General features: G+C 43.3%; 1 protein-coding gene across 1 annotated transcript; it reads right to left on the bottom strand.

Moving 5' to 3' along the window:
- Positions 1-329: 329 nt before the first annotated feature.
- TACR2 (tachykinin receptor 2) lies at positions 330-21,976 on the bottom strand. The gene is given in 10 exon segments (XM_059730329.1): positions 330-546; positions 7,576-7,773; positions 8,340-8,398; positions 8,401-8,454; positions 8,457-8,496; positions 12,804-12,853; positions 12,855-12,896; positions 12,898-13,003; positions 21,586-21,763; positions 21,766-21,976. Coding segments are annotated over 10 exon segments (1,155 nt in total).
- Positions 21,977-27,905: the final 5,929 nt, after the last annotated feature.

Consider the following 27,905-nt stretch of genomic DNA (forward strand, 5'->3'; position numbering starts at 1 on the left):
AAGGAGATTTTGATCAGAAATTTTTTTTTTATTAAATTTGCCTCTGTTAACCCAATTGGGCTGGTTTTTTTTTTTTCCATTCTAAATGCTGAATTTTTCTGTTATGATGATCAATATTAGAATAAGCTGAATTTTAACTTGTTGATATTTAAAACTTCTATAGATATCTCAATCTTATAGTTATTGTATGATAAGGCAACCAGTTACTATAGTAATACTGTTTTCAGTGGTGATGACATCTGGTACAATGAAGTACAAAAGATGAATTAAAATAACCTATTCTAGGCTTCTGAAGTCTATTACTTTTAAACTATAATTTAAATAATAAGTTAGATAATCAAATTAAAAGTCAATGTTTATTGCTGAAGAGTTTTTGATAGTTTTTCTCTGCCATTTAAATGTGTTTTTATGCTTGAATTAGATTTTTTTTACTTACTTTTGTGGAACAGCTGTAAAGGTGAGGGGAGGGTAAGTTTAAGTTTGTCTTTCTCAGATGCTTGTATGCTGGGGCATCCATGAAAGGCCAACCTGAACCCAGAATGAAACCTGCATCATGCACAAACATAAAAAGGGAAGTTAAAAGGTAAAATGATTGAGCCAACTGCAGAGCGAGAACATGTTGGACCTTGTTGCATCCTTGAGGCTAGGGGCAGACATTACACACAAACTGGTTTAAGTGATCAGAAACTGGTTTAAACCTGTACCAGAACAGATGTTCAGTGCACATAAACCAGTTTGAACATGGCTGAAACCAGTTTGAGATAAACCTGGCTGAATGTAGTAGCATACTTAACTGATTTGGGTCAAACTGGTTTATGCAATGTCTGTCCCAGACCCCTTTCTGGTTTACATTTAAATCAGAGTCTTCCAGCACCCCAGCTGCTTTGCAACTCTGGGCAGGGCTCTGCTCTCTGCTCTAGCCTAGCAGGGCTGGCCCCTCCCCTCTGCTCCCTGGCTGCAGCTCTGGCAGAGACTGCAGGTACAGTGGGGTCTGCCTGGCTTCCCCTTGCCCCCCCCGCCACCCGCTGCTCAAGCAGGGATTCTCCCCTCTCTGCCTTACATAGACACATCTCAGCATTAGCTAGCATACCACATGCTGGCTATGGTCTATGATGTGGGAGACAGGACAAAGACAGGACAGTGTCGGCTTTGGGCTTTGTGGGGCTAATAAACATGTAGCTGGTAGGGCTGTGCAAAGCTTTGGCAGCTGTTTCTTATCAGAGGTGTTTCAGCCCATTTTGGTGGCCGAATCATTGAATCCGAATTGAAACAAAAGGCTCCGAAACTAAATGAAACGAGGCGGGCTTGCAGGGAAACAGAAACTAAGAAGGAGAGGGAAGGACTGCTCTGATATTGACATCTGTAGTTGGCCAGTGACTATGATCTTTCCCTGAGTTCCCTCCCAATGACAGTGCTCTGGGGGAGGGACAGAGAAACAACATATAAGGCTCTGTGTAAAACACTCTCTCTGCCTTTTCTGTCAGTTTTCTTTCTCTTGCAGCACAAGCAGCAGAGCACACAGTGTCTGAAGGGTCTAGGCTTACTTGGTAGCAGTAGGTACTGGTAGTCTCTTGCTACCAAGTTGTAGCCAATACTTTCCCACTTACCCTTGCTTACCATCCCTTCCAACTAATTCTTTCCCTCATGTCCTCTTATTTGTTCTTCTTCTCCCCCGCCCCCCAAACAAAAAGCTGTGTGTGCTTTCCCTGGCACTATGCCATCCATCACTGTGCAGGAAAGCACAACACAAATTATACACACATTCTCCAGCACACCAAACATGAAGCGTGCTGGAAAAGCAAGTTCCAGGTCTTCTGGCAGGGGAGCGAGAGGGGGCAGGGGGAGAGCTGTAAATTCCCCTCTCCCCCAAACTTAGATGCTCCCTCTTTTTCTACCAGGCATGAGGATTCTGCTGCTAGTGGCAGCAAGGAGGTGGGAGCAGTGTCTGCACCTGCACCACCTCCACTAACACCACAAATAGCCATCAGCATCAGCATGACAGTGTCCTCCACCCCAATTTTGCCTCCCAGTGCCAGAGGAGGAGCTGGATCTGGAAGCAGGGGAGCTCAGTGTCATAGCTAGGGAAATTCTGGGGAAGGAGGGGGGATCTAGGTTTGTGCTGCACATCCCTCAAAGTTCCCCTAGAGCCAGATCTCCTTGTCTGGAAGGCACTTTGGAGAAGGTTGAGGTTGTGGAGGCAAGTGGCTCAACTGACTCAGCTCCTCCTCTTGTGCCTCTGCCTGCTGAGGAGATGGATAAGGCAGGATCGCCCCAGAAGTGAAGGGGGAGTGTAGTGTGGGATTATTTTGAGGTGGCAAATGATCCCAAGTATGCTATCTGTCAGCATTGCCGAAGCAACACCAGCCAGGGCAGAGGCAAAACTCTTCAGCACCATGGGGATGCTGATGCATCTCAAGAGGTATTACCCCCTTGCCCTTGCTTCTCCTCAGCCTGGCACCAGTGGAAGTGTGCCCAAAGGGAAGTCCCCCTCTCACTCCAAAGCCCCTGTCCCCCAGAAGCAGAGGCAGGCCACCCTGGACCAGCGGAGGAAAGGCGGACATAAAGAAGGGTGTGTTCCAAAGGTGAGCGAAGTCACCCAGAGCATTGGGGAGATGCTTGCTCTGGATGGCCAGCCCTTCTCCTTAGTTGAGCGGCCAGGGTTCAGGTGGCTCATGGTGCTCGTGGCCTCAACATACTGCGTGTGCACATGCACCACCTTCAGTAGGATGGTGGTTCCCTCCCTTTATGAGGCATGCAGGGAGTACTTGAGGGAGGAGTTGCGCAAGGCAGGTCCACAGGTGGCCTTGCACTTCACCTCGGACATCTGAAGCAGCCAGGGTAGATATCATGCCTACTTCTCCCTCACGGGGCATTGGTGCGATCAGTCAGGCTGTCAGTGGGCTCTCCTTCAAGCCAAGATGTCTCACCTCCTGATGCCTCAATTTACATTTTCACTGACTGGCTTTCTTGCCTGCATGCCAGCTTTTGGCTTCTTTACTATTCCTTCCATCTAGGAAGAGCACACACACCAACTGCAGATGCTTCCATAGCCTGAGGGAAGGGGTTTTAAACCCAAAAGCTTGTGAAGCACAACTTTTCCAACTTTTAGTTGGTCTAATAAGAGATGTCACATTTATCCAAAGAACCTTGTCTGCCTATATCCTTAGAGCAACATGGCTATAACCTATACACACCCCTTAACACACACAAGTGTCATGAGTTTTGCTTTGAACAGTCTGAGGTGCAGTTTCACAGAAACCCCTGCACCTATCTCCTTGAAACTTTGCAGGCATCATGAGCTCAGAAGGGGATACCATCCCTGCTGTTTTCATCTGAATCAACTAAAAAAAATGACAAAGTTATAGATATTTTAGTGATTCCCTATTATAGTCTATGGCTGAATCTCCGAATCAGTGTTGAAATTCTGAAACAGATTTGGCTGAATTGAATCAGGACAGCGATCCAAAACACCGAATTGAATCACTGCCCCTCTGAAATGACTGAATCCAAATTGGAACAGAGCTGTTTTGCACAGCCCTAGTAGTTGGTAATGCCCCTCCGTTCCTTCCTTGGAAAAAGTTGTTTAAATGCTTGAACTAACGAGAGACCTTTTTTTTTTGCTGATGGGCTGATACATTCTGTGTAACTCAGTGCTCTGTTATCAACAGCTGAGGGGGGACGGCAGGATACCTGTCCCTAATCAGAGCTTCCTGCCAGGGCCTGGCCATGCCCCAAGCTTGGCTCAGCAATGTGAAAGGGATGGAGGGCTGCTCTAGCACCCCCCAGCTTCTAGCCTGAACCACTGGAGGCATGTGCCTGCATTTCTTCAGTCCAGAGGACATGTCTGTATGGTAGTGGTCACCAACTGGTGGATTGGGATCAAGTGGTTGATCCCAGAGCCTCTTCAGGTCAATTTGAGGCTGGGGGGGCAGGGCAGGCTGAGTGCATGAGTGTATGTGCGCACGCTCCCCCCCCCCCCCCACACCCAGCCCAGCAGGTTAGTGCTTGGGGGAGGGAAGGGGTGGGGGGGCCAGATCAAGGTCCCCATGGTGAGGGACAGAGTGTAGCAGAGGCAGGAGCACAGGTAAAGTGAGAGGGGCCCTGGACAAGTGGGTGGTGGGAGGAATGAGCCCGGGCGGCTTGTCCACGGGTGCAGGTGGCTTCCATCGGTGTGCAGCCTGCCAGTGGCCCCGTAAAGCTCATGCCACCCCATCTGTGCTTGGCAAAGGTGGCTGCTGTTGTGGGCTGGGCTTTGCACCCTAAGCCTCACTGTAGCTGGCATAGGAGTGACCTGACACCACGTGCATGTGCTGCCAAGTGGGCAGGGGACAAGGCTCAGCCCAGCAGTGGGACACGCATGGTGTTGAATCACTTCCAGGCCAGCTGCAGTGGGGCTCAGGGTGCAAAGCCCATCCTGAAATGGCAGCCACCTCCACCAAGCACAGATGGTGGGGCATGTGCTCCCCCCTCAAACACGGGGCACTGCAAGTGGCTGCAGCAGCAGAGAGTGAGGAAGTGGGGCAGGAGCAGGCCCTGTGCAGCAGGGGCATGACACAGGACAGAGCTACAAGTGACTTGTCTGCAGGGCACAGGGAGGTGGGGGGGTCGTGCAGCCTGGGAGGGCATGGGGGGGGGGGTGTGCCTCCGGATCTGCAAGGGGGGTGGGTTGGGGTGGTGTTGGGCTCTTCCTGGAGTGGGTGTTGGGCTGCCCTGTGCTTAGGCTGGGTGGTGGTGGTCCTGGGAGTGGGACTATGGGGGGTGGGCTGCAGCCTCCCTGACCCGTCTCCCTGTGCTGCCACTGCCTGCCGCAAGTGCAGTGTGGCCCAAGCTCTGCTGGGAAAAGTCTGGCACAGCCTTCCCCTCCCCTGCTCCTCCAACCTCTGAGGGTACAGGGGGATGGCAGGCTGCCGCTGCTGGCTGGGAGGCTGCACCAGGCTCTTCCTGGCAGAGCTTGGGCTGCGCTGCACTTGAAGTGGGCAGAGGTGGTGTTGGGAGGGGGTCAAGGGGTCTGTGGTGAATTTTTTGGGTGTCTGTACTTCCCCTGTAGCTCCATTCCCAGCAGCGCTGCCGTCTGGCCTGAGTGCAGCATAGCCCAACACCCACATAGGGAAGAACCCAGCACTGCCCTGGCCCCAGGTTTCCCCACCCCTGTACAGGTCCAGGGGCACATGATGCCCATGCCCTCCTGGGCTGTGTGCTCCTCTTCCCTGCACCCCCTGGATGAGCCATTCGTGACTGTTCTGTGCCGCACCCCCGCTGTGCAGGGTGGCCCCTGCCCCCTCCCTCGCTCACTGTCATGGTGCAGGGGCAGATTGAGGCCCCAGTGGTGAGGAGGGGAACAGGGTACAGGCAGGAGCAGGGGCTGGGGGGAGTGAGGAACAAGCAGAGGCCTCGGGGGCACATGCCCCCTGGGCCTCCACTTGTCCCAGGACCCAGCCTGGCCAGGGCCCCACTCTCTCCAGTCCCTGCTCCTGCCTGTGCACTGGTGGGGCCTTGATCTGTGCCCCCTCCCCTCCCCCTGCCCCCAGTCCTTTCCTTTCCTTCCCCTCCCACCCCTTCTCCCACAGACATACCTGCTGGGGGAGCACGCTCCCCTCAATTTTTTTCTCTGCCTCAATCTTCCCCCCGCTTCCCTCCCCACAGACTTACCTAGGGGTTGCAGGGCACGGTAGATCTTGGGTTGCTTTTTAATTCAAAAAGTGATCTCCTACCCAAAAAGGTTGGAGACCACTGCTGTACAGTTACAAATCAGTTTACCCTGGCCAGGTTATACTAACCTGCAAAGATTGAATCAATTCAAGCTCAGGCTTTTTGGATGTCTGTCCCTAGCCTGAATGACCAAAGCAGTGAAAGGCATCCACTGAATATGACACTTAAAGTATTGAACGCATAAAACTAGAGCAGTATTTTCAATGGGGCACAGCTGTAGGAGGCATGGATCAGGTTTCTTTGTATTTTAAGCAGAAGTACAACACAGGGCGTGTGTAGACAACATGAGGGGCATGTGTGCACGGCACTTTAAAACAAGTTAAATGCTTTTGCACCACTTGAATGGTGTTGGTGTTTGCACATGTCGGTGGTGTATTGCACATTAATTCCAGCCAATGTAGCACATTCAGTGGTGTAATGTGCCTTAAATGACTTTGGGGCACAGCAAACTAAAACACCTCTGAGGAGTTTGTTTGCTGCCCCACAGCCATGGAGCAAAGCTCCGGGTTCTGTGTGGCTCAGGGACCGTACAGGCAGCCTGGGAAGGCAGGCTCCACTGAAGGAAAAAAAAAAGTGGTGAGCCTGATTTTTTTTTTTCTTCCCCTGGAGCCTGGTGCTTCCCTCCGTGACTGTGGTGCCCCCTGGGACTGCCTGCGCCAGGTGCTTGCAGGCAAGTGCTGCCTGGGGGCGGGGCACTGCTGCCTCAGAGGGAAGCACCATCCCCCTCCCTCCCCCCCCACAGCCCAGGGACTGCTCTGTCCGCTAGCAGCTGGCCCTTCCCTCTGCTGCTGGAGAAGCAGGTAAGACACGGGTGTACACAACACAGGGGTTTACTTCGCCCTTAATTGAAGCTGTGTTTTTAAAAACCCACAGCTTCAATTTAGGGCCCCTGTTTTGTTTACGCATGCCTATAGTGACTAGTCAGGTAAGAATTTGGTGTTGCAATGCACTTAATCTATTTAACCAAAACTACTCAATCCACTTACAATAATTACTTTTTTTCTACATAGATTCATCTAATACAGTAAAACATCTAAGGAAAAAGTGTATATATAGTTGTTAAAAAGTGATGCAATAATTATCAATTAATTTTAAAAGGAGTTTCCCCTTTTCTACACAAGATGACACAGGGTTTCATAGTAGTTTCATAGTAGCTAGGGTCAGGAGGGACCTGAACAGATCTTTTAGCCTGAACCCCGAATGAGCCCCTGAAGGTGACAGATTTGGTTTCCAAAACTGCTGCAAAATGAATGGAAAGGGCAGCGTTGCAACATTATACGGATATTTTAAAATCTGAAAGAAAAATTTGAGTATTTAACGCCCCCCCCCCCCCAAAAAAGAAAGAAACCAAACAAACCCCAAAACCTTTCACAAACTTGGCAGCCAAGAGGGCCTCTCAGAAGAAATGTCTTTTATTTTGCAAATCTTCTCAATGGGATCCCTAAGTAGGGAATGAACTGTAGACAACAATACTTAGTTACTTTTGGCTAGTCTGGATAATTGAATAATTCTTTTTAAATAGCAACAGTTTCTTTGTGGAATTTTTTGTTTATGCTTTATACTGTGGGCTGCCGTGGCCAAAGATACACACAGGAAATGTTTTCCTGCATTCAGCAGGCTTACAAGGTAGAGATGATGCTATGCCTACTCTGCTACTTTATTAAAGGCATAAGCTTATATGCCTGAAGTCTCATGAGACTTCTGCTCCCATGATCACACAGCAGCTCTCTGAGCTTCTACTGGAGACAAAAAGTTTGAAAGTTGGTTTGAAATTTATCTTGGACAGAAAGTGCAAAGAGCAAAAGACTAAATGTTTGCCTGGTGTTAGTGGTTGAACATCAGTGGGTTTGTGTGTGTGAGACTAACCTTTGGTTAAGGCAGCAGTATATGATTGGATTGTATGTTGTAGAACTCATAGCAACCAGAAAGACTGCAAGATATACTTGTTGAATGTACTTTTGCTTATACATGTCTTCCCTGAAGATCCCAAAGATGAAGTACAGGTGACAAGGCAACCAACAGACAGCAAAGGTTATCACAACCATGACCAAAGTCCTCACAAACAGTTAAAAAAATTGTTTTAAATACGTTTTTTCCTTCTGATTGATACCTGTGGGAGCTGGGAGTTTAGATGGAGACAAGGCTGTGTAGCAGTAACCTGTATATTTCCCCGCATGAATGATATTTTGATAAATGAAGGCAGCATGATCTCTGCAGCCAAATTGGGGAGAAATATTGGTGTATGTGGGTGAGACCTTGTGTTCTGGTTGTGGGTGCTATATGGTGGGAGAAGAAATGTCTTCCTGGTTGCAGCATAAATAGATCTTATTCCTTGATGCCTTACTTCACTGGATTTCTTCTGTGCAACCTCAAACAAACTAGTAAAGTCTCCATGAGTACAAGCTCTTTTCTTTTAAACGCTGGCTGTTTTCCGTATTTGTAAGGATGTATATGAAAAACACCACAACCCCCTGTCCCAAGTGATTCTACGTCAGCCTTTTCTGTCATGTGAATGTGAAATCACACAGCACTTAAAGAGTCTGCATGAATGTGCTTACATTTCACAGCTGGAATCAGAACAACTAGCAAGAAGAAAGCAATGATTGTTGGACTTCTAACCTTTTTTTTTTTTTTTTTTGGAAGTAAATTGATGCTGATAGACTCTACTAGCGTGGTTTCCAGGGACTGTATACTACTCCAAAGAGTAATTCCTATAATGCTGTATGTGGGGAAAAAAAACAACAGTTAGGCAGCAAGTAAATCAACACAATCACTGCAATGTGGTACCTGTAAAAGAAAGACAGGGACATTTTCACATTGATTACATTCCTCAAAGAGCTTTTCCTGTCTACCAAGTCTTCCCCTGGGTTGTGTGTGTATGCCTGCCCTTAACTTCAACTCCAGTGCTCCAGAGATCAGAAATTTTTATCTTTAAAACATCAACAAAGATTGAAGAAATTTGTAAAAGCTGATCTCTTCCATGTTACAGTGATAATTCCTTTCATTGAATTTTTTGCTTCTTCAGGAAAGTATTGGTTTGTTTTTTTAATTTTTTTTAAAGAGATTTACATTTTATGTCAACTTTGTTCCAGGGCTCACTACTATACTGAGGGGTCATGAGAGCATCTGTGACTATAAAATATCAGCCTAAAATCAGGCTAGATGATTACAAAGATAACAGGGGCTGTTCTTTGTTTATGTATTTTATAAATTAATAGCAGTCATGTATTTTATTAGTATTGTTCCTTATTTGCAAGCACTAGTACCGAAACCACAATCAGAGAGGACTCATACTGAAAGTGATGGTATCTGCTTCAACTGTGTATCAGTGAGAGCATTTTCTAGCTTCTAATGTTATCCAGTAAACTTCAGTTAGTGTAAGGAAAATATAAATGTCATACTTGTGTCTGCTTATATTAAGTAACCACCACTTATGGGGAAGGAACAACCAGCTCACTCATTTACAGTACATGTCATTTTAACTTAAACAGTGTAAAGGAAGGCTTTGGCACACGCTTCTGGCTTCAACCATGAAAGGCTGTTTATACATCCCTCCCCAGGATGACGACACTGCATGGTAGTTTGCCACATTAGAGAAAGGGGTCATCCATTTCTGAAAAGTATGAGGCACGTTGTTCTTATTTTGCTTATTGTCAGTCCCCACTATTTGTTCTTTTAGCCTAATGCAAGTGAGCCTGAACATTTGCCAGACTCCGCTTTACACTCCCAGTCTTGTTTAATTGTCATGTAGACTTGAGCAGAAAATAAATGCCACTTCTGCTTTCCTCCCTGTGCCTGAAGCATTTCTTTCTTAAAAATTAAATACAGACAACTTCATAAATTAAACTTTATGTATGTTCAACATTAAATTGAGAGAGTCAGAAAATGTAAACCTACGGGTTCCTACAACAGTATTGTCAGTCATATTGTAAATACAGTGTTTGTGAAATGTGGCTGTTACTATTGCCCTATTTTTAGACATTCAACGCTTTCTTTTCAAAGTATGTGATGGATGTTCTCCTTACTGAGGCCTACTTCCACACACAGGTTAACATTTGAAAGTTTGGCCAATTTAATTATCTGCATTAAAAAATCCTTCTGATAGTAATTCAAATATAGGAAAACTATATACAATAAAATAGATTTTTTCCCCAAAAAACGTAGAGGAAATGCAACAAAACTAAAAAGCAAAAAAGGTGAAAAAAGTTTCCAAAAAAAAGTTACGCTGGGAGAGATTTTTCTTGGTTTTTGCTCTTTTCCCCCAAAACAAGAAACACCACAGCCCATGCATTTGGGCCAGAGTAAGGCTGAGCATGTGAAAAAAGAGTTTTGATACTGTTTTTGATGTCCGTTACCCAGTTAACATCCAGGAGCAATGTAAAAGTTCCGAATCATTGGGTGGACTCCCCTGCCTATAGGGATAATAGGCTGCAGTCTCATCAGCATATTGAGAAACTTGCTTTAATCCTTCCAAACTAATTGGGCTGATATGAAATCAGGCTGGTGGTTTTATTTGAACAGAGTAGCATATAATATATGTACCTCTTATCTGGATTAATGCTGTGCCCTGAAGGAGATTCTTCTGCATGTGTGTTCTTGCCCAGAATTCAGGAATATTTAGATGAAACTTAAGCAAAACTTAAGTGTCTGGTAGAAGGACGTAAGGATTTTATGCTACTCATCCCTATTATCCATGCTAATCTAACACATAAAGAGCTTTATGAATTATGAGCTATAGTCTGGAAAATTGCATAGTACCAGTCAAAATGCCATCATGATAGTGAGTACTGTAGAAATGTGTGGCTGTCAAAGAGCTGCAATACTATAGTGTTCTAGGAAGAGCAGTATGATTGAGTGCATAGAGCACTGAACTGGGATGCTGGGGTTACCAAAACTTTATTCCTGGCTCTTCCAGTGACCTGTTGGGTTACTTTGGGCAGGGCAGTTTCACTTCACTTTATTGCACATCAGTTTCCCCTTCTGTCCAATGGAGATGATACTTACTTCTGACAAAGCACTTTAAGGTCTGGTCTACTGGTAAAAATTGCTATATTAGAGACAGATATTTATTATTATAGGGACCCTACATTGCAGTAAACATTAGAAGTGCATTGATACATTGGTCCAATATTAGAACGGCACCAATATAAAGTAAATTGAGTGCATCAGAAATTGTCTCTTTTGCCTGATGCAGTTGATAATTTGGCTGATAAATGCCTCATACATGTGCCGCAGCGCAGCACATAGGCGGTGAGGAGCACAGCCTGGCAGTGTGGAGGGGTGCATGCAGCTGGTAAGTTGGTGGTGGAAGGGCAGGGGGAGGGAAGGGGTATGGGGAGGGGGCAGATCAAGGCCCCTGTGGTGGGGGAGGGAGTGGGGCTGGGGTAGGTGCTGGCCAACTGGGGCGGAGTGGGATGTGGGATGGAACCGTGGCTCATCTGGGGGTTTGGGTAGCGGGAGGTGACTCCCACCACTGTGTGCAGCCCAGGTGGGCATGGGGGGCATGTGCCCCAGGATCTGCATGGGGGAGGGCAGGCTGCAGCTGGGGCCGGGGCTGTCCCAGGCTTGCAGGGGCTGGACTGTGCTGGGGTAGGCAGCACTGGGGGGGAAGGTTGGGGGGGCTATGGTGAATTTTGGGGTGGCTGCAGCCACTCCAGTAGCCCCCTCCCAGCACTGTTGCTGCCTGCCCCAAGTGCAGTCCAGCCCAGCACCTTCCTGCCAGGAAGCTCCCAGCACAGTCCTGGCTGCAGCCCACAGCAGCAGCCTGCTCTGCGTTGTGCAGGTCCAGGAGTACATTCCCTCCCCCCCCCCCCGGGCTGCATGCAGCAGTGGGGCCTCCTCCCCCTCCCCCCCGTGCCCCCTGGATGAGCCGTGGCTCCAGCTCACGCCCAGCCCAAGCCACACTTGCTCCCTCACCACAGGGGTCTTGATCTGTCCCCCCCCAATGCCCTTTTCCTCCCCTTTCCCCTTCCACCACAACAGACTTACCAGCTGCATGCAGCTCTCCATGCTGCCAGGTTGTGTATCGGAAATCAGATTGGTATCAGCCAATATGTCGTCTTAAAAATCGGCTATCTGTATCGGCCCCAAAAATCTTTATTGGTGCACCCCTAGTAAACATGACATCCAATAGCTGAACAAGCGAGAGCTCACCAGCATTTATATGGAGCTTTTGGACCTATACACATATTATTTGAGGAAAAACAGTTCTATATTAATTCTACAGACAACTGGCTGTGTGGAGGATTTGAAGGGCAAGAGGAGAGAGGCAGTTGTTCAAACTGAATGTAGCTCTGCACTCAGTGTAAAAAAGTGAACTCAACATTTTTCTTGTGGTGAATTATCTCCAAAAAGTCATTTATAAAATCTGTTACTTTTTTTGCAGTTGTTCAATGATTTTATATAAGGAAATTTTACCTTATGAATTAGGAAAAAGAACGGTTTGCTGTGACTATTCTTTATATGCTAATAATAACCGATCATTGCTGTTTCTTTATAAACTGGAAGAAGTCCTGATTAATTTATTATTAGAGTTTTGATAATCTCAGAGTGTAAGACCTTCCCTCTGCCCCCTCGCCTTCCCACTTTGGTTATGTAGGCCTATAGAATTTTAGACTATTTAAAACACAATTTTCTTTTTCCATAAATAAGATTATTATTTTTAACTAAGAATGCAACATCCACATTTTAAAAGTACCCATATTCTTCCTGCCTGAAGGAATGAGAGAAATATAGTTCCCTGGAACCAAGATTAACTGTCTATTTATCAATTTTTATGTTCAGTTTTCTCTTTTCACATGCACAAAACCCGAGCTGCCATTTCCATGTTCTTTGTGTCCCCTTTTTCCTCCCCTGCTGGTAAATTGTTACACAAATTCTCTGGCCAACGAAGTGAACTGCCTCTTCCTTGGTTGTGATGCTGTATTATTTCTAGCTAAAAGGGGCTGCTGAAAATAATAGACTTCCTTCACTCTTCTTCATGGAATCAATAGTTTCTAGTAACTGACAGTTCTGGAATTACACCCACTTTGTGTGAACTTTTTACATAATGCCGCATAGACTGCTTCTGTTTTACACAGCTGAGAAGTTCTTACATTAGCTGGTGCTTCTGTCCATCATCATTTGGCCAGGCAACAATACATTTATTTAGTTATTCTATTGTTGATCATGATCTCAGCATAAAAACACTATGGGAAAGGCAAGTCCAAAAGCTACCAGCCAGATTATTCCTATGATTACTCTGATGCTCCCAGCAGAAAGTTCGGGCTTAAGAAGATAAATGACAGCTACATGCCTAGGAGAAAAATGAGGTAGGAATTTTGATTACCTGAATATTTTGTTAGAGAATTACAGTGAGGCAATACACCCAATCAAGTATCAGTATAGACCCAAACACACACAGTTCCACTGATCTGGTTATACTTTTTAGCCTTTAACTTTTACTGGAAAGAAAATGTCAAACATTTTATAGCAGAAGTCACTGTTAGTCTATCTTGACAGTGTGTGTTGCTCTGGTGTGTTGAACTCCATAAGAAATTGTTTCTTTCTCTTAGTGAATACTGTTCTATTCATGGAGAGAGACTGCAATCCTTTTGTGTGTGGGAGTGCATTTTGTACAGATTTGCAGTGATGCTACCAACTTCTTGCTATGCTTTATAATTGGCTAATTTGGAATGCTTGGACAAATTAAAGCAATGACAACTTCAAAAGGCTGACATGATAGTTCCAATATGTATACAATCTACCTTATATAAGATAGGCAGCTGAGCACATTGCCGTTGAGCTGATGTTAGATTCAGCACAATTGCAAAGCCAGCTCTGTCAACAAGAATGATCTGCTACATCTTTGCAGCTGTCTTTTGTTGAAGCCAGAAAATTACTTAAACTGTTATTTGTTTGGTCTGAATCTCTGTAGCAGGAACTGTGTTCACACTCCCAGGAACAAGCATATATTTATTATTCCCATTAATTTTTTAGTTATATGCTGAGCAATTGCATATAATTTGTTTCCCTCTATACCAGGGAAGAATGAACAGAATTAGGGTCTCAACTAAAGCTGTATTCACAATGGCAGGTCATGGTCTTACACAATTTACTATGCATCTGAATTGCTGATTTTAGCAGAGGAAACTCCTTTCGTCATCCTCTTCTGTCTGCAAGCACTCTAGCACATGTGCTTGCAGCATAAATGGTATGCTGTTGATCCTTTTGTCCCACACCTGTTCAGAACAGTCATGCCTTATCTGACTATTGAGTTACTTGCAAAAGCAATTATCTGTTTTTAAATGTACTGTGTAAAATAGATCTGTACCTTAGACAGTGTCAGGTCAGTTATTTATCTCTTGTGTCTTTTTGTATTTTTATTACAATAATTTCAGAGTCCAAATAGAGTGGGAAAACTCCAGTTACTTCCTGTTTACTTAGAAAAGGAAGGAAAGACTCTGTGCCTGTCTCTCAGCAAGACCTATTGAAGAGAATTCTATTCAAGTCTGTATACAACAGACACATAATTAAAAAAAAGACTGCATGGAGACACAGCCCCAGAAATTTTCTACGTTTTAACATGTTGGAGCTTTATTTATTCAGAAGCAGTATACAGTTCCTGTAAGCCTTTATATTCTTTTATCTAGACTTTGCTAAAATAAATCAAGCACTAAACCAGTAAAGCCATCCTTTTTTTGCAGGCATGCCATAAATTAGCCCTGCACCCTCCACAAATGCCACTCCAGTCTCCTTCCCTTGCCCAATCTGCTGCTCTGATTTCTGCTCCCAACCCTTTGCTCTCTGCCTCATCTGTTCTTTTGTCTTCTTCCTTTCATGTGCTCCCCTGCCCAATTTGCTGCTTTGCTTTTTGCTTCTTTTCCTGTCTGCTGCTATATTGCCTATCCCTTCCCCAATCTACCATGTGCCAAACATGCAGGCTACCAATGCCACTTGTGACAGCTGTGCTGTAGGCTGCCCCTCTCTGTACTAAACTATCTCCAGTCTGTGTGTTTATAGAATCATAGAAAATTAGGATTGGAAAAGATCTAGTCCAACCCCCTGCTCAAAGCAGGGCCAATCCCACTAGATCATCCCCGCCAAGGCTTTGTTTAGCTGGGCCTTAAAAACTTCCAAGGATGGAGATTCCGCAACATCTCTAGGTAACTTGTTCCAGTGCTTTACTACTGTCCTCATGAGAGAGTTTTTCCTTGTATCTAACCTAAACTTCCCTTGATGCAACTTAAGACTATTGCTCCTTGTTTTGTCATCTGTTGCCATTGAGAACAGTCTAGCTCTATCCTTTTTGGAAGCACCCTTCAGGTAGTTGAAGGCTGCTATTAAATCCTCTCTTGGTCTTCTCTTCTGCAGACTAAGTAAGCTCAGTTCTCTCAGCCTCTCCTCAGACATTATGAGCCCCAGCCTCCTAACCACTTTAGTTGCTGTTTGCTGGACTCTCTCTAATTTGTCCACATCCTTTTTGTAGTGGGGGGGCCCAAAACTGGACATGGTTTTGTCCAGTTCTAAAAGCTTATAAGACTTACAAAAGCTTCCAAGTCAGTATTCCATGGCACAGCTCATGTTGAATCATGGGTTTGAATTTACAGCTGCAAAATAAGCAACTGACTGAGCTGCCAAAATGGAACTGAAATTGCATCCCATGCTGCAACTATATGGGGTGTTACAGCAGTGCAGAGCCAAGTCCTTGACAGTTAGCAAGGATTGGATCACAAAACATGATAAAGATTTCAGATAAGCACCAACAAGTTTGGTTGCATCTCTGATTCATCTGAGACTTCTCTTAATCTTCCCTCCTACTGTTGCCGACAATCCTGAGCTCATTTTCCCTTTCTATTTCCTCAAACCCTACAGGGTTTTAAGCTCCTCATACTCTGCTCCCTGTGACTTCTTCCCTATTTTGCCAAGTACTCAGCAGCTTCTGTCCCCACCAGCAGTCAAAGTCAGAAAAATGAATAGGTCCAACTTCATAAAGCAGATATGAACTGTGGCGTGTCTGTGAACTTTCCAGGGGAGTCTGGGAAGTTTGTTTTTTTTTTATTCTGAGCTACTAATATACTTCTGTCCAGAGGCCCAAGTGTGGCTTGCTTGCAGTTGCTCAGGTACTGTAATATACAATACTGACAGAAATGTTAGGAGACACTTTGTCCAGCAGTAAATAATGTTACACTCTCTGGGAAAACAGACATAATGGGCTTTTCCAGAGTAATGATTAACAGTACAATAGGTGACTTTTATATATGCCACTTTTAGTGTGCCACCTCAAGATCAACTATTTTAAATTATAGTGTTTCATCAAAGCTAACCAGCTAAACCAGGACAGACTGTAACATCTATAACAATTATAACCCAGGTACACTAAGGGTGTGCCCTCCTAGCCAAATGGAGAGGAAGTGGTGACAGACTAGGGTGCCGAGGGAGGGACATCACCACCCTACATGCGGATCCCTCTGTTTCCCTATAGAGACAACCCCAGGAGTGTACACTTCACTATATATAGTTTTATTATTACAAATATAATTAAAACGTTTACATGCCAGAAATAATTGAATATCTGATATTACAAAATAATTTTTGTAATCTCCAATTCAAGAAATGACCCAATGAATCCAAGAATATTCACCCCAGTGGGTAAAACCCAGTACTTAAAAATATATACACAACTGACCCAAAGATTTCTTCAAGCTCTCAAACCCATCAACATCACGGTTAACAGCACTAAAATAATAAGAACAATATTATTTATAAAATACAAAGCCCAACATAAACTCAGAACCTCAACCACATAGAAGTCTAATTATGAATTTGTTCCCCGAGCCTGGAGAACAGGGGACCCCTCACCCACTCCCAACAGGGTCTCAGTGTTGAGCCCCAGCTCAAGTCTGGGATCGTGCCCGGTATGCAAAGGCCAATAAAGATACCAGGGGTGAAAGTATAAAGGTTTATTGCTAGCAATAAAAGGTGCGAGCGGAATAATTTCACATAACAAGCACACCAGATCACTACCATTAAGCATCTTTTATACAGGAGTTTTCAAGTTCTCACCAGCGTATTTGTTTGCTGATTGGTTGTAAGGAGTGACGCAAGAAGTTCTTTACTGAGCATGTCTCTATACCTGTGTTTTAGCTATGTATCTCATTTACATACATGTATGTTTCATTAGCATACTTTTTCCCCACCTAGGGGCATGATTTTTAGTATTTTAATGAGCCCTTTTAACCCAGTTCCCTGTTTTTTCCTTTTTGTTTTCAAGCCCCCTTTATCTCAGACTGTCTCCTCCTTATCATTGGAGATGGGCATTCGTCACATAACATTCTGTTTGCTTTGTCTTGGGTAGTGTTTTCTAGGTCACTCCTTACATCAGGACCCACCCACTGGGAGGGGTCTTCTGCCCAGCTCTAGTGATGCCACTCCTAATACCTCCCCAATTTCAGGGCCCCAGTGCTCCAATAACTCACGGCTCTTCTGATGGACTGGCTTGTCCCAGTGTGATGCTCCCCGCTGGGGTCTCTTCTCCCGTGCTGCCTGTGGACTCCCCTTTTAGCCTGGTGCCCCCGGCCTTGCAATGTTGCCTACTTTGGTCCTCATGGCCCTCTGCAGATTTGCTTGTGCCGCTCTGGACACTGAGGGCTAGCTGCTTCACTCAGTGGGGTTGCTGGGCTCCCAACCACCTGCCTCACACCTGGGGTGGCCTTCCCTGTTCTCTATGCCCTGCTCAGCACAAGGGCTCTTTCAGCTTGCTGGAGCCCTATGTGGGGCTCTGGCCTTCCTGTCACACTGGGTGGCTAACCTGAGCAGCCTTTTGCTGCTCACTGCTCCTGGATCTTGCCCAGGTCCTGTGCACAGTGGTTGCCAGACACTTGCCAGGGTCTGCAAGCTCGAGCCACCTTGCTGCGCTCCTAGGGCCTGGACTCCATGCATTGGACTATGAACCATGACGAGCCCGAGGGTCTCACACCCTCCCAGGGCTTCTCTGTGCAGCGCGTCCCTGCACCGTGATGAGCCCAAGTCTCACACCCTCCCAGGGATCTTCAGGAGCTCAGGGCACTGGGGCAGCTCATCCCCAGTTGTTCTCGCTCCGATCTTCCTTCTCCAGCTTCCCCATCGCGTCTCTCTGCACACCGGACATACTGCTTCTTTTATACGTGTCAGGGGCTCTGCCCCTAAAGTTCTCCAGACTTGGCAGGGTGCAGTCTCGAACCAGGTCTGGACTACTCCTTGCCCCCATCCCTTCGGGGAAAGGGCTGGCCTTGCTTACCCTGGCTTGCTTCTCCTTAGTGGATGGGCTCCACCAATTGAAATTGCAGAATCTTGAGCTCAGGACTCAGCCAGAGCTCAAAAGGTAAGTCTGCTACACAGTCAATGGAATCTTTCACTTTCCAGAAGACAGTGTCAGGATCTGTTTAAAGAATAACTCGATATGGTTAGGGCATGCAACTAAAGAGACTTTGGTTTCTTGCCATGTGGCTAAAGAGACTTTAGCTTTATAGGTACTTGTACCAAGGATCTCAAAGAGGTAGAGAGTAGAGACAGATGAGAATAGTCTGAAGGGGAATGGATTTTTACAAAAATGCTACTTGGCAAGCCCTCAGGATATACATAAAATAGTTGTTACCAACCATTCTTGATTTAAAGCCAGGAACAGCAAACTGCGTTTTTAAAACAAGACATTCCTTCCTCTTAAAACATGTTTACTTTCATTTTTACAACTGTGGACTAATCAGAACCAGTTTGTGTTTTCATTAACAGCACAAAGGGAAACATTTAATGATTACACTATATATTAATGACTTTTAAAATTTAAAAACTGCTGTATATGTTAGCACAAGGCATGGTCCTAATGTATGTCAACTATTATTTTCCAGGTGCAGCACATATATAATGCTGAGCGAGGGGGTAGTGACTTATTCTTCAGGTTATTACATTTATCTTGACCTTGATTTCTCCATTGCTAGATTGACAGGGCCTGGGTGTTTGCCACTGAACTGATTTTTGAACAGCAGAAGCTTCTATGAAAGCCGCTTCTGATGCCTGATTAACTATTGCCTTTGAGACAGTTCCAGAGAGATATTTGTCTTGTTCTTGTAGGTGAGGGATGCTTCTGACAGAGACCTGCAGGAAACTGATATGATGGTCTTGTTTGTTAATGTGGTAGGGAAAAAAGAGTCAGATATTGGACTCCCATGAAGAGCAATCAGTGAAAACCCAGCTGTTTCCTGTATTGTGGATTATGAGCCACCTGTTTGGGGATGACTTGGGGGAAGATTAAAGACTCAGGGTATATTATGTTGCAGTCAGAGTAGAGAGTGTAGTTTGGTATATGACAGGTACTTATAACAGTCTAGCTGCCTCAGCATGGGGTTCAGCCTAGGCTAAGAAGCAGGGTAAATTAGCCCACTCTGAGTGCATCTATTTGTGCTATTAGCACAGAACAATAAACTCCAGCACATATTGTGCAACTGGGACCACAGCACATTGAGCTGAGTTGGAGCGGCCCCAGCTAGCAGGGGATCTATAGGGGTTAGATTGCCAGCCTGGGGCTGCTCCAACCTGGCTCAGTGTGCTGTGGAGGGGCTGGCTGGGGGCACAAACATGCCTCAGTGCAGGGCTAGCTGTCAGGCACCCCCGCACTGAAGCACCCTTGTGCCCCAGCCAGCCCTGTCAGCATCTGCACATGCATTGCTGTGTACTAAAGAATGCCACCATAGGATAGTACTTCTACTTACAAGTACTAACCTGCGGCAGAGTTAATAATTTTCCTATGGCCCGATAGGGTTGCACGTGTAGATGCTGAGACATTACTGCGGAGCTAATTAGGCAGGTCCATAGTAAACATCTTGTATAGAGCTCAGTAAGTGCATCTACGCTGCTGCAGCTAGATTGCTCCTGGCAGCCCAGTTAAATTTGTTTAAAGCTGGTTTTGGTATATCTATACTGCACTGCAACCACTGCAACATAGATACTGGAGAAGGCAGGAGAGAAAAGATCTAATATGTTTGTAATACCTCATGGAGAATGGAGGAGATGGGAGAAGACTAGAATGTTCAAAAAGGGTTAAGAAGTCTGGAGAAACCCTGGAGGGAACTAGAGAATTTGGAACTGAGTTTAGCTTCTTTTCGCTCTTTTTCTATTCTTAGTGGGTGCATTAATGTGCCTTTTCTAATGCGCATTAACACTAGTACCTCCAATGTGAGCTACTAAATGCGCGTTAGGTTGTGGTAATGCACAGTAGTGCAGTTGAATGCTTTTTCAGTGATGCATAATGCAAAGTAGACTATTTTACTGCACATTAGTGTAACGTCATGGTTTTTTACATGATGCTTTAATGCACAGTAAAACAGTCTACTGTGCATTAAAACGCACATGTACACGTGCCCACAGATAGTGAAAACTGATTTCCAGTGAATTCAGATTACTTCCTATGAAAGAGAAAGGTTATCTAATTTAGCACATGAACCATAAATATCCATACCTTGAGACTGTTGAGATTTGTTCTTATATTATAATAAACTTGTGAATCTAATAGAGCACTTTGAAAATATTAAATTGCCTCTTGCATATTGAAAAGATTTCAAAGCCTTAGTAAATATAATCAAATTTCTGGTCTTGAAGAATAAATACTAACAACCTCTGGAAGGGAAGTTTGTATTATGTGTAATACTTTTATTTGCTTCCTGTCTGCAGTTGTATTTAAATTAGAAATGTCATTGCGGATGTTCATATTTTCAGTAAAAGATACTATAATATAAATCCCACCTATGATCAAATGATGGGTCCAATCTATGGGACAAAAAGATGTATTTGTGTGAAGATTTAGATACCTCATACGATATTTAACATTAAAAAAACTGAAATTCAAGCCACTTCTAATCACTCCTGTCAGGCTTGTTTCAGACCAGTGACCTAGAGGTAAATGATTCTATATCTTATTGCTAGTCCCTCATATCACCACAAGATAGTTCCATACATGTGCAGTGGGGCTGTGTGAAGCTTCGGTCGCTGATTCGATTCGGTAGAGATTCAGCTTGATTCGGAGATCGGATCTCCAAATCCGAACTGAATCACACAACCCTTTAATCTCTCCAAATCAGATTGGAACCCTCCGAACTGATTCAGAAAGATTCAACAATTCAGACACAGACAAAGCTTTAAATGTTTTTTCTATATATCTTACGAGGTGGCTTGTGAATGCTGAGATGGTGGGGCAGATGGAGTGTCCCATGGGAGCACAGGGAGGGTCCCCAGTGTGCTTGGCAGCTGGAAGTGAATCAGAAGCACTTCTGGGTCTGCCGGTGAGCATGCTGGGACCCTCCCCATATCCTCCCCTGGCTTGGCAACTGGTACCTCTTGGGGGGCACCTGGGGTTCCCCCATGGATGATCACTGAGCCAGGAGGTGCGGGGGGAGGAGGGCACCTATGCACTCGGCGTTGGATCTAGAAGTGGACTGGAAGTACTTCTGGTCCACTTCTGAGTTCATCACTGAGCACGTGGGGGGCTCCCCCGCACTCCTGTGGAACGCTCCATCTACCTCACCATCTCAGCGTTCACGAGCCACCTGGTACCTTGAGGTCTGTAGAAAAAACATTTAAAGCTGTGTCTATGGCCGAATCGCTGATTCTCTGAATCAGCATTGAATCTTCAGATTAGGATTCAGCTAAATCGAATCGGGAAAGTGATCCAATTCAATTAATCGAATCACTGTCGCCAATTCGGGCCGAATCCAAATCCGAATCATATACAGCCTATTTTGCACACCCATAATGTGCAGATATTCATCTTTTCTGCTAATAACCCCCCCCCCAAATGACAGATTGCAGAATAGTTTCTTATCTTAAAATGGTTTTTTTCAATTATTGCCTTTCCAATTAATCTCTTACCTGTCAGCAACAACTGCTGTCATAAAATAAATACTCACAAACATTGCAGTAATAGGGAACAAGTTCTGAAACCTGCAGGATTCCTTACCAAAATACTAGACATTGTGACTAGCGTAAATGAAATTGAAAACTGTATTGAAAGCAGCCACGAGAAGATCAGAAAAAGCCAGATTAACAAAAAATAATTGGTAACAATCATTTGTTTGTGGGCTCGAATAATCCAGCTGACAGTGACATTGCCAGTAATTGATGCAATAAATATAAAAGAATATGTGATGGCCCAAATTGCTATTTGCCAGCCTGGCTAGCTAAACTGAGTTCCTGTGGTCTAATTGCCATCATCCTCAAGAGAGCCAGCCAGTGAAATATTATTGTTTAAAAAGGAAGTCATGTTCATTTCTCTTTTCATTTTATCATAGAAAACCAGTTTTGCATCTGATGATTTTTCTTTCAACAGATATTGGTATTATCAATCCTCTATTTAGGTATGAATTGTAATTAAAAACAAAAGGAATCAAATGCTGTCCTGGTTTTCAAGTGGTGTAATGTAGTTCCAAGAGAAGATGTTCCACATGAAGTGCCTCTTTAGCCCAGCTTCTTGACTTATATATTTAAGGAAAAAAAAGTAAGTTAATTTGTTTTAGCCCTTTTTTAATAATTCCAGATCTGTGAAATTCTTCCTTTAGATTTTCAGATATGAAAAAGAGTAAATATCATGTCATCAGCATGTTTAATCCAAATTAAATCCTTCCAGATTTGAAAAGAGAATCCTGGATATTACAAAGTGATAGAAGTAAGAAGTCTCTGCAGTAGGACTAATGGTATTTTGTCATCTCTGCCTGAGTAACTGTTAAATGTAAGCCAGCAGCCTAACTGGTATAAATTTCCCACATAGGCTTAAAGTCCCTTTGAAAGGACGTGGAGTCTGTTGCACATAAAAGCTAAGCAAGTAATTTGATGTTAAGGGAAATTTCATAAGGTGGTGTTTAAACTTTTTTTTTTAGTTCCTGAACTTACCTGAGATAAATCTATTGCTGTGAGGATTTATATCCTAAAATGCAGAATGTAGCTGATTTTACCGAGTTTATTAATCATTCGGACATGGGCTTCCAAAACTCATACTGACTTCATTCGAAATGTCATTGAGTAAAGAATACAGAAATGGGCCTACAGAATGCCCCTGTTAAAAATGGAAACAAACGAAGTAAAAACATATGGAAGATGACATACAAAAGATCCACTTTACAGCAAAAGAGAAACTTATTACTTTAGGGAATTAATTCAACACAGTTTTAGAAAGGTAGTCTATCTATGTACTCTGCCACAATTTGTGGGGGTTGACAGCATTTGAATGAAAATACTCTATTTTATTCATACTGAAAGCCTAACATGGAGCTATAATACTTTTAACTTGTAGCAGTTTCTAAAAAACTACTTTGGGATTATTTCTTCTTTAACATTACTGAGACAATATAGTTCATGATTCTGGGGCACCTGTCAGCACTGCAAAAAATGTGCTGTTATCTTAGCAGTGTTGAAGAAATGTAGGACCAGATCCAAAAGAAGTGTTATGCACCTAAAGTGGGAGTCAGGCAGTCACTCCGAGATATGTTTAATAATGTGATCCTGAATATCCCCACTAGGTTCTTGTCTAACACTGGAGGCGCCTACATTCCTTATATAAGTGCCTCTGTTCTTGACCTTGAAGTTCCCAGGACATATGAAGTTCTGCTTCTATGCATACTCAAACAAACTACCTAACGTAAGAGTTAGCTTGATGTCAGTCTTATACTTACACTGTACTGAGATCTATAAACTATGCATTCCTTTGTCCAGCTCCCCAAACAGACTTGATCTGGTATTTGGAGAGCATGCCTAATGCATGCCTACAGGATTGGGCTCCATGTAAAAAGCAGTGGTAGCTGCCACTTTCTTTAAAACATGGTCAGAGGAAGCACAAAACCAGTGAGATGCCTGATTTCTTGGTGTCCATTTTGTATAATCCTGATTTCCAGTCCTTTTTCCATGGATTATCATTTTATCCAATGATTACTTAATATAAAATATAGAAACCAAAGGCACAACGTGTATAAATGGTGCTCACCATTGGCCAATCTGTGCTGTTCCTGAAGTCAGTGATTCATCAGATACTAGAAACTCTTGTCTTTCCTGATTTTTCACAAGATAACAGCTCACCTGGATAAATGACTGTCATCTGGATTATTTGACCTCACAAAGAAAAGGCTTATGTTAAGCATAACTAGGGTTTGCAGAGTATAAGAGATCCTAGTAAAATAATGTGTATTTGTGAATATTTCAAAGCTGAAACTAAATCCATATGGACTACTTGAAACTCCAGTGAGGAAGGTGTGTTTTTCCAACCCAGCAAGAAAAGGTTCCTTTTAAACTATCCCACCCACATATATGTTTCATTATACAGATTTTTAATCTGATTGCAACCAGCCTTGTGTCAACACTTCCTCCCACTAAACACCTAATATGCTTACTCTCATTAGTACACGCCTACACATTGTTAGCTTTCTATTATTTGTGTATGGTGGAGATTATCATATCAGTGTTCTGTCAGTTACAAAGGTAATTTTATATGGGCTGTATCCTCATGGTTTATCTACAGGGAAGTGTTATGATTTCTACAAAACTTCCCTCCAAATTCTTCACAGAAATCTAAACCTCTTAGTCTACTGTGATACCTTCCCAGAACTGAAATCTTAATATAAAATGGGGATAGTGATATTCGCCACCTTGTCAAGTGTTTTGAGATGTATTAAAGAAGAGTGCTAGAAGATCTGGTTATTTATTTATTACAAGCCTGATTAAATGTTGAACAGTGTTACAATAAGCCACTCATTCTAAGGATTGTGATAACAAGCCTAGGAAGGTTAGTCATCTGAAATATGGGAAAAGTAAAATCTGAGTGCTGTGTTTGCTATTCTAGAAAAATAATGCAACACATTCTTTGAAGTACAGCCTAATCCTATTGTACATGGACTGAACTCATGTTGCGTTCAAGGAAAATGTTTAATAGCTACAAGACCAGGAACTAAGGAGTATTAACGTCATGTCAGCAGAAATCTATCCAGAGTGTTAAAAATAGGGTTGGATTGTGGCTTTATGAGCCAGAGTTGTCCTGGGGAAAGATTAGAACCATTGCAATACTGATAGTTCCTGAAGATGATCAAGCATCTGGCAGTACTTAATACTACTATCTTTGGTAGTATGGGAGGAAGTGTGCTTATGGGCTGTTCCAACAATTTCTTTTAGGTATTGTGTACACTTTTCCTGTGTGCTGGTTCAGTCCATCAGCCATGCACAAAAGATGGAACTATGGTCCTGTGCACAACTGTTTTAGAGCATCTGGCAGGACTTAACACCTATCCCCATCTTCACACTCTAAGAATATAAGAACAAGGGTCATAAGATTCCCAAACTCTTTTATTAAACACTTATATACAAGAAGGCTAGCTGCGATCTCACCCCTATATTTCAGTAGGTCACTTAACATCCAGGAGGCATTCTATAAATTTGCAAGAACCTGTGCATTCATCTTTCATGGCAAAGAGCTTAGAAAGCACCACCTTATGCTCTATGCCCCTACTACAGATACTGCCATGCTGAATATACGGTAGCAAAGAGCATTATTACTACAGATGAAATGATTAATAAAACTGTAAACTCTCCACCTAAACTAACCCAAACAAAATAAAAACCTACCCAAACCCACAATATCAATGATACTAGAACTCGCAGAATCTATCAGTACAGCCAGCTCCTGTGCTATTTGGCAGGGATTGACAATGTTGCAATAAACTGTTTCTGCTCTTAATGACAGATCCCAAAGGATGTAATTGGCAAGTTCTGTCACCTTGAAATTTCTCACATGTGGAGTGCCTTAAGGCTTGAACATGGTTTTCCGCTATTCCCATCTAAGTCAGTCCAGGGAGATTGCAAAACACCATGTGGTCAAATGCCATCAGTCTTTGGATAATAAACTTCCATCAGCAAATGTTATAATGATTGACTGGCCCAACACCTAGAACAGAAAATAAGCTTTTGGTTGGAAGCACCTAAGTCATAGTTACCTGGATAAAATGGAAACAATCAAATAAGGAGAAAATACTTGAGGGCTGTACCCCTTCTTCTATCACTTATACTCAGGTCTGGTCTACACAGATTTTGTACCCGTATAATCGGTTGGGGAAATGATTTATATTACTGACATTTAATGACAAAAATAAACCCCTTACTAAAAATACACTTTTATTTATTCCAGTTTATTCCCCTTGTCTTATGCTGAATGGTTGAAAGAGCATAGCATAGCAGGGAATACTATTTACAAGACAGCTTAAGATATAAAACAATTTTTTTCAATATTAGCTTATGTACGAAATACTACAAAATGTTAATCTAGAAGTGACAAAGCCATGGATCACAATATCGTCCTCAAGTGGGTATAAGTTCCACTGGTAGAAGCACTTTAATGCCAGTAGAACTGTACAGATGCTCAGGAGACCTGTATCATTTTTAACTAGTGGTATAGTTAAAATGTTCAAAACTTTTTAAGTTCAGAAGGATGCTAAAAGCTTGTCAACTGCTTCAGTGTTAGACATTTATCCTCAATTCTTTCTTTCTCTGTTTCTTGGCTAGAGGTCAAGAACAAATTCTCTGGGCTATAGTCCTTCAGTTCTGAAAGAGCCATTTTCCCCCAAAGAAAATGGTCCTTTGTGTGGAAATTGAAATAAAGTATTATTCTCTCTACCTTGAGTTTATATATAATAATTGTGTACTGTCTCCAAACTAAGCTAATATTGTATAACATTTAATATTCACTCAGTCTTATATTAGTAAGACTTAGGGTGATTATCTGTTTAGCCCAGAACACTAACCTACATGATCATGCAATTTCTCTATCTCTAGACTAGTCCCCTTGGTGCCAGTCTTGCAGTTAACAATGTGTACACAGACTGCTGCGCCCATATGTTGTAAATCGCAGGATTAAAGCATTTTAGTTGTTATATAAAATACCAAGCATTCTTATATACTATACTGTACAATAATAGTAAAAGATAAAGGGCCAATTAGCATTTATAAATTGTATTGTGATTGTACTTAGAGGGTTCAATAGTCTTTCCTCCAAAAAACCAAATAAAGTCCCTATCTTATAGAGATCCTAGTTCTTGCTGTTTAAAAATCATAAATTCTCTGATTTAAAAAAAATCACAACTTCTCATTAAAAAACCCAAATCCATGATTAAAATGAAATGCCACTAATATATAGGTATAGGGGTGTGTGTGTGTATGTGTGTGTGTTTGTGTGTAGGTATCAATTGAACAATGTTTTATTGATATATTTACAATTTTAAAGCAATTTGGAAGCTTACCAGTGCCTCAATCACTATAATAAAATAAATTTGAAGTACCTATACATTTTGAGGTTTGATTTTGGGTTTTTTATCATGGAAAATCAGAGCCTTCCCCGCCCCCTTAGCTCACCAGGATGCAGGTCCAGGCCCCTCACTCCCAAGCCACAGTCCCTGGTCCTGCTGGTGCTCCTCACTCCCTACCCAACAGCCCTAGCCCCAGCCTTGCCCAACTCCCTCCCTCCCTCCCTGGGGGTTTCAACTGCCCCTTCCCCCGCAACAGACTTACGTGCAGAAGCTGCTCTCCAGGCTGCCTGGTGACCATGTCTGTGCATAAATGTGCACATGAACATGTGCCTCCTGCTGACCACCCTCCTCCCACTCCCCCCAGCCCCTTTCAGGCTGGAACTCTGCCAGCCTTCATAGAGCTCTTCGCAAAAGTGCAAAATCTGCATGTTTCTCTTTTAAAATGAAAAATCTGCATTTTTCTCTGTTAAAAGGGAAACATCTGCATTTTTTTCTATTTCCCCCATGGGAAATGGAAAACCTGGATCCCTATTTATTAAGACTATACATATATGCTTAACGTTATGCGGTGAGTAGTTCCACTGAAGCTCATTTCTTAGGCTCACAAGATTTTAAATATGTGAGTCCAAATTTTCAGCTGGTCTCAAACCACCTCACAATTCTAAGACCACAAAAATACAGCAAGGATATTTGTTCATAAAATTGGATGTGTATCTGTTTTTGTCTATACAGCTTTCAGGTAAAAACAGTAAAGCATATATGCATGCTTGTGTCTCTGGTGGGAAATATTAGAGGCCATAACTGAAAACTAGGATTTAGGTATTTGTGTTTGATATTGTCCAAAAATAGCTAATTGTCAACATAGAAATATATCTATATCTATATGCTAAGCTTATGTAGCAAACCCAGCTACAT

The sequence above is a fragment of the Alligator mississippiensis genome, chromosome 6 (assembly GCF_030867095.1).
Source record: "Alligator mississippiensis isolate rAllMis1 chromosome 6, rAllMis1, whole genome shotgun sequence".
In the NCBI taxonomy this organism is placed as follows: Eukaryota; Metazoa; Chordata; order Crocodylia; family Alligatoridae; genus Alligator; species Alligator mississippiensis.